The sequence below is a fragment of the Nanorana parkeri genome, unplaced genomic scaffold (genome assembly GCF_000935625.1).
Source record: "Nanorana parkeri isolate BGI_ZX_2015 unplaced genomic scaffold, ASM93562v1 scaffold29, whole genome shotgun sequence".
NCBI lineage: Eukaryota > Metazoa > Chordata > Amphibia > Anura > Dicroglossidae > Nanorana > Nanorana parkeri.
The window spans coordinates 971062-978303 of NW_017306297.1; the positions used below are offsets into that span (position 1 = coordinate 971062).

The following is a 7242-nucleotide window of genomic DNA, read 5'->3' on the forward strand; positions in this document are numbered from 1 at the left end:
CCAAACCATTGGGTTTGACTTCTGAAGGATTGGTTTGCTGTTAAATGTGATGGTTCTAATTACTGAATGATAAATGGCCTCCTAAATTAGACAGAAGTTCTGTTTTTCTTTTTATGGTAAAAAAATTACACTTACTCAAGTTTCCGAAATTCATCTATAATTGTTGACTTCTGACCTGGAGACATTCGTGCATATACTGTTCCATTCATCAGTATCTGTGCAACACCAATATAATATCATAATATTAAAATGTTTGCAGGGTTCTTTTTTTGGGGAAAAATTTACTATTTATAATGATTTACAAGTGCCAGTGTAACACATTAAGTAAAAACAAACATATTTGGTTAATTTCTGAAAGCATGGAGTTCTATTCACAAAGAGGTCTAATCAAACCTTTACTTCTTTGCAACATCTTAACAGCAAGTAAATGAAAAGCTAAAACCAAAGGTAGAATTGTACACAAACCAGTGGTAGGAGCTGGCGGCAAGGAGCCACAAATGAGGAAACAGACAGAAGGGTAAGGTAGATGACAAGCAGAAAGCAGCAACTGGGATCCAAGCCAAGCTGCAACCAGAAGTAACCATGCGAAATATAAGAAAACAAGCATAATCATGATCAGAAACAGATACCAAGAGTCAAGTCAGGTTAGCAGAAACCTGTGGACCCTTGCACTTTATACCTACAATAATTTTTGTTTTACAGGTAAAGTTTTCTTAAAGGGAAAACTGTACTAAGATACATATAGAGGCTTATATTGCTTCCCCCTTCTAAAAATATTAGTTGCTTGGTTGTCTTTGGCATAAATACTTTCTGACCTGGAACAAGCATGGAAATAATAAATGTCAAATGTTCCGATCATCAACAGAAAGTAATAAACCTTTTGGATCAGCCTGATAGCCAGGGCAATAGTATATTAAAATGTGTGGTCAGCAATGTCAGCCTTCACGCTTTCCTGCACATAAAATATTTTATTCACTATCATTCACATTCAAGATGAATCAATAAAGGTGACTTAAATCACAGTGAAAGGAGACTAAAAAATTTAATGTTTGAAAGTAGCACCTAACTTTTACTGCTGACTGTTTTTATGGCACTCAGCAATAGCAAATTGGAGCTCGGTGAGGACACTGTCCATTAATTTTTAGAAGGCTCTGCTTCAGGTAAACCTGCTATAAACCTATAGAGTACCCAAGGGAACAATTATGCTGCACCGCAAGCACCTTGCTGTCCCTATAAGTACTGTTTCAGTGTTCTAATTCAGTGGCCCCCAACCCCCGGGCCGCGGGACCGGTACCGGTCCGTGGATCAAATGATACCGGGCCGCCCAAGGAACATTAAATTATTCCCATTTTATTTACTGTGGTGTATTTCTCTCGGGTTTGTCCGACTTTCCAGGACGAGAGGTTAACCGGGAGCTGAGAGACGTCACCTAAAGCCGCACCAATACCGTGCATGCGCAAAATATCGTGATATCGGGGCGGTTTTAGGTGACGTCTGGAGCTGAGCGGCTGCAAGCGGCAGTGGCGTTGTAGCTTTGGTAAAGAGAAGGTGTGTATCGCTCTTCTCTCTGTTCACCGGTACTTTCTCATGTTTAACAGTGCTTGGTGTACGTGTATATTGTGTTTGCTCAAATTTAACCCACAAATTAGCAAAAATGAGTACGAAACAGACGTCGTTAGAAAGTTTCCTTGGGAAAAAGAAAAGGCCCAGTGAAGAGACAGAAGAAAGGCCTTCAACATCAAAGAAACATGTAACTTTTAACAGACAATACCATGAGTCCTACTTGAAATATGGATTTATCGGGACAGGTGATTCCCACACACCAAAACCGCTCTGCATAGTTTGCGGCAACCATCTCTCTAATGAGGCAATGAAACCTTCAAAACTGCTTCGCCACCTGAACGCCAGTTTTCCCGCGGCCCAGCGGGCCGCAGTAAAATTATCAAACGTTGACCGGCGATAAAAAGGTTGGGGAGCACTGTTCTAATTGATACATGTGCCCCTGGGGAGCCCTTTGTTCCAAGGCTCGGGATATATGCAGAACCTAACTGTTACTCCAAGTCAAGATTATTACTCGCCCCCTCTGTGCTAAGGTCCGCCCCCTTTAATTCAGCTATCAAATGCCAGCGCATCATTGGACAGTAGATACATTTCACAGTTGATTGTCAGGGGGTGAGGCTTAATTGTTCTGGAGAGAAGTCAAGGTCTTTTCTACACTTTTGGTTTAGGCTCCAACGGCATCAGCAGTATTGTTACTTTTGAGATCACTTTTAGCCAAAGCAGGTTTACTTTACTCTACTTTAATAACCCCTAGCAATATGTTAACAACTGTTTTTTTTTCTATACACTGTCTTTTCATACTTACATACCTTTGGTAACAAGTCATAAAAGTATTTTTCCAGGTTTTCATAGGACTTTCCACTCAATGAAAAGTGATAATCATTGTTCTGCACTTTACCATCCAGAATGTTTTCAATATTTATGGACATATCCTGTTTACAGTCAAATCAAATGATGGAATTAAGTATTTGTTTACCCAGTTTTAAAAAAGGCTGTACATATTTAACTGATAATAAAGGATAAGGGATGTATAGCGCAATATAAACTGTCTTGAGAAGTCGTTTTAGTTACAAAGAATTAATTGAGGTGGAGACCCGTGTATATTAGTACATAGAGGGCCCAAAATAAGCTAAGATGTTTTAGAACAGGAAATCTCCTTTAAATTTGTTTACAATATATGTGAACGGTAAAGTAATATATGTAAATGTAAAGTTCATAGTATATAAGAATTATAAATGACATTACTGAAATAAAAATTACTAAGAGATTTACATTTGTGTTTTTTTTATCCATGGGATACTCCAAAAGTTTCCAGGTGAGAGATGCTGGAGAACAGCCCTTAGGTTCACAAGCTTCCACCAGGATTACTTTGCTACCATCAGGAATCATGCCACATTTTTTCGCAACCGTTGTTGCTGTTTGTATGTTGTCACCTAAATACAAGAAAGATGTTATGGTATGCTGTGTAAGACATTTATTTATTACCAAATAGGTAAATAGGTTCTGGAACAGACTCCTCAGGAAGTCTCTGCAAGCTCTTTTTTTTTGAGGTTGTAGAAACTCCTAGTAAAACTGTTGATTGTTTTAGATTACATTTACTTACATGCTTTTTAGTGTGGTATGTCCTCCTTTTAAATCTCTGCTGTGGTATCCAGTAAAGTTCTTGACAATAGAGGTGCATGGTAACACATGTAAAATAGATCTAACACACCCCACTTTAATCAAACTGGGTGAAAAGCACAGAGCTGTGAAGTATGTTTGAGAACAGTTAAAAGTTCAATAGGTAATGTGGCAAAATTCACAACATCTCCAAAGCTCCAGTCACCCGGTGGGATCCATTATACAATGTGGCAGAAGTCACAGCACCCCCCAAAGCTCCAGTAACTCGGTAGGATCCATTAGGGATGATATTTTTAATGCTAAAGCGGTTATAGGATGAGAAACCTTACCTCCATTGACATCTGAGGCCAATACTTTTGTATTAGGTGCATTACAGATAAGAAAGTACAGTACTTCTTTATTAGGGCAGTCATTTCACACTCTACCAGTTCACAAATGTATATAATTTATCAGTTAAGCAAATCACCGCTTCCTGGAAAACCAACCGAATCGCTCATCTATATTTATGAGTATCACAAAGGATCATTTTGATTAAACTTGTCCTTCAAGTTAAAATCTCCTTTGCCACAGAGACTAAAGAAAATAGTAATATACGGTATATTATTTGAAGTACAGTGGAATATAGGTCAACTATATAAATGTCAAACAAATATGACAAAACAAATGAGTGAAGTTGTCTGGTCTACCAGGTGCACTTTCACTGCTGAGTCACATAATATATTTCTTACATGCCAATGTCTCTGAAATGCCCAACTCAAAAATACATTACAAATGTTGAGTCCCACTAAGCAGCCTCCATTTTTAACACCATTGTCAGCATCTAGGGACAGAACAATTGTTAGATTAGCTAAACAGACCCTAACTTCTGTAGCAGATGTTCAAACCTCAATGATAGCTAGCGCAACATATTTTGAAAGCCAATTCACCTTTAATGAAAAGTGCAATAGTATATCAGTGTTTTTGTTCCTGTTACCCCACCTGTAATCATTACAGTCCTGATGTTGGCTGTGTTCAGGACCTCCAGAACTGGCTTGGTTTCAGGTTTAAGACGATTTTCCAGAATTAGCAAACCAAGAAATTCCATGTCACATTCAACTTCTTCCCTTCAGGATTATAAGCAAAGTAAAAAAAATAATTGAACTGCCGCACATGATAATATAACCTACTTGAAGACTTATTTGGCATTATTTAATGTACTATTGAATGTTTCAGCAGGTTCAGCACCAAGATTCAGTGAGTGGTGCTATTACCACTGACTTCCATATCAGACAGTTCATGGAAGCCACCTTCTGCCTCTGAATTCTTTTCTTTTTTTTTGAAGAAAATAAAAAGGATTCTGGCTATTTCAGTCAAATTCAATATTTTGTGCTTGTAATATACTGCACAGGAACCCTTAGTGAGAAGATGCATTAAAGAACTTCAACATTGGAGCCACCAAAGTTTAGCAGTTCATTGTTGTGTTCATTAATACTTATAGATGTGTTGCTATTTACAATGAGTTGCTATTTACAATGAAAAATATTTACAATAAAAAAGCCCTCATCTACAAATCTGGATTTGAACTAGATCTGTGCAAAAATATTAATGGATTCGGGTAGAATAACATTTTCCTCTAATGTTTTATAATGACTACAGATAAAACACTTTATCAGGATCCAATTCTGACTTTAAATTTTATTGCTTACTTGTTTTAAAGATTTGCTGCGTTTAATAATTATAGACCAGCTCGATGGAAACTATCAATGCTGTAAATCACATACAGGCAGTCCCCGAGTTACACACATCCGTCTTACATACGACTCGGGGCTAATAGGGGCTATTACTGTGCAGCAGGGGGTCCAAGGCTGCAGTCAAAGTTTACTGTGCAGCATCCCAGTAGTTGTAATGCTACTGTGCTCATGCTGACGACGAGTGCCCGCCTTTTTGGGTCTGGTTTGTAGTACTGTACGTACATTACAGGAAGTTGGCTCTTGTTAGAAGTGCAGACAGGGGGTGCCTGCCTCTTCTTCCGGGTTACTGTGAGGTTTTTACTGCTGTCTGTATCCTCATTAGAATTATTTAATCTCACTTCCTGTCCTTGAGACAACAGGAAGTGAGAGGAAATTTACCCCTAGGAAGGGAAATTCACTCCTGTAAGAGTTTTCATGGGAAAAAGGTGTCTCCACTGAAGCTATATCACCAATCCTTGTTTCCACAACAACCCAAAATTTTCAAAATCCAATTGTCACAGGGACAGAGAGTGAGGTGAAATCTTCTGAACAGAGTCACACACAGCAAAACAAGGGGGTTAACCCTTCCCTATGCTATCCAAACTGGAGTTACACTTAAAATATTTACCTGTTTCAACTAACATACAATTTCAATTTAAGAACAAACCTACAGAACCTATCTTGTTCGTAACCCAGGGACTGCCTGTATTTGTATATTTGGGTAATGGATATGGGTGATGGATATATACCTTTCTAAATTGTCTAATTCATTCTGACTTATGTTTTTGAGATTCTTAAAAGCCACTCCAATCACTCGCAAGCCTTGAAATGTGTAGCATTCCAGTTCATCTATAAATCCATTTGGGACTTTAAAGAAATAGTAAAATAAATATTATGTAAATGACAATAATCACAAAGTATACAAATCTTAATGTTATCTATTGCTAATGCTAATAAAAAGGGAGAAATGTGTAGCATGTACAAAGGGACTACAGAAAGCTGTTACCAAGTCACTCTTAATATCTGTAAAAAAATATGCATTTAAAGTGTATGTAAATATGGATATTATAGTTGTATAAGTAGCCCCATTTTTGTTGTATGCATGTAGTTGTGCAATAATTGTTATATTTGTGTGAGTAAATGTTTTATAAACACCTGATGATCCTGCCATGTGTTCTGACCATTTAGCAGCTTGAACAGGAAATTCATGTAACTGTAACTGCCCCTATTTATGAACAGTTTGGTCAATTTTTAGTTAGTACAAAAGAATGGATAGATGCTAGTGATGGTCTGTATAATATAGAGTATGTAATTTTTATATTTTGCCTTTAGCTACATTTGAATAATCTTCTTTACTAAATATTGTATATGTATATTCCTTTGTGCTTTCTTTCATTCTTCCTGGGAGTTGAAACAAGTGCAAACCTAAGTTTTACAGCATTATGTAGAGGGAAAGCAAATACCCTGAAAAACATTTTCAAAGTTATGTTCCACTTTAAATAGTTTCCTTTTAAAAGTAACAGGAGAAATACCGGTGCCTCCACCTGTAAACCGGCGAATTGCAACAGGAACGAAAACACTGAAGAGGCAGCTCTCTCAGGTCAGACAGACCACCAATCTGGGAAACAAGAAACGAAAAAGGGCGCCTCCATAGTGTAAAAAACAAATTTTAATGATAAAAATGTACAGCTTGTATTGTACTTACAAAACATCGGTAGTAAAAAGGCATATAGGTAACGGCAGGAATCGAATCTTCTAGCAGAGGAAGTCTGAAACGGATGTGTAGTGTCAGCGTCCACTGCCACACAGGGGCAGTGGACGCTGACACACAGGGGCAGTGGACGCTGACACTACACATCCGTTTCAGACTTCCTCTGCTAGAAGATTCGATTCCTGTCGTTACCTATATGCCTTTTTACTACCGACTTTTTGTAAGTACAATACAAGCTGTACATTTTTATCATTAACATTCGTTTTTTACACTATGGAGGCGCCCTTTTTTTTTTTTAGTTTCCTTTTAAAGTCTGCCTTGTGCATTAGTAATTAAAAGAAAGGTCTGGAACCCTGGTGTTGCATATTTAGATATTTGCTGCTTATGTGTAAACAAATAATACCCGTGTCTGCTTTACAGAAGCTGGCCACTGTCTCCGGAGCACCTTTCATGTATACATTCATTTCCTCCTTTCCTGTGACTGTAGTAATGACAGACATACGCATCATAGCTGAGGAGAATGGGTACTGGAATAATATTTGCATTCCGTCCTCCATATCCTGTAATAAATATAAAACAAACATAAAAACATACCACTGTGTTTGTCTGTATGTATATATATATATATATATATATTTATAA

General features: G+C 37.6%; 1 protein-coding gene across 1 annotated transcript in view; it reads right to left on the bottom strand.

Annotated features, from left to right (window-relative positions):
• Nucleotides 1–7242, bottom strand: part of LOC108795674 (probable cation-transporting ATPase 13A4) — a 60729-nt gene that overhangs the window by 22387 nt on the left and 31100 nt on the right. The window contains exons 15-20 of the mRNA XM_018566970.1: nucleotides 7004–7160; nucleotides 5639–5756; nucleotides 4159–4283; nucleotides 2833–2993; nucleotides 2370–2492; nucleotides 136–215 (exon numbers count right to left, since the gene is read on the bottom strand). Of these exons, the coding sequence (XP_018422472.1) occupies nucleotides 136–215; nucleotides 2370–2492; nucleotides 2833–2993; nucleotides 4159–4283; nucleotides 5639–5756; nucleotides 7004–7160 (764 nt within the window). The remainder of the gene's footprint in view (nucleotides 1–135; nucleotides 216–2369; nucleotides 2493–2832; nucleotides 2994–4158; nucleotides 4284–5638; nucleotides 5757–7003; nucleotides 7161–7242) is intronic.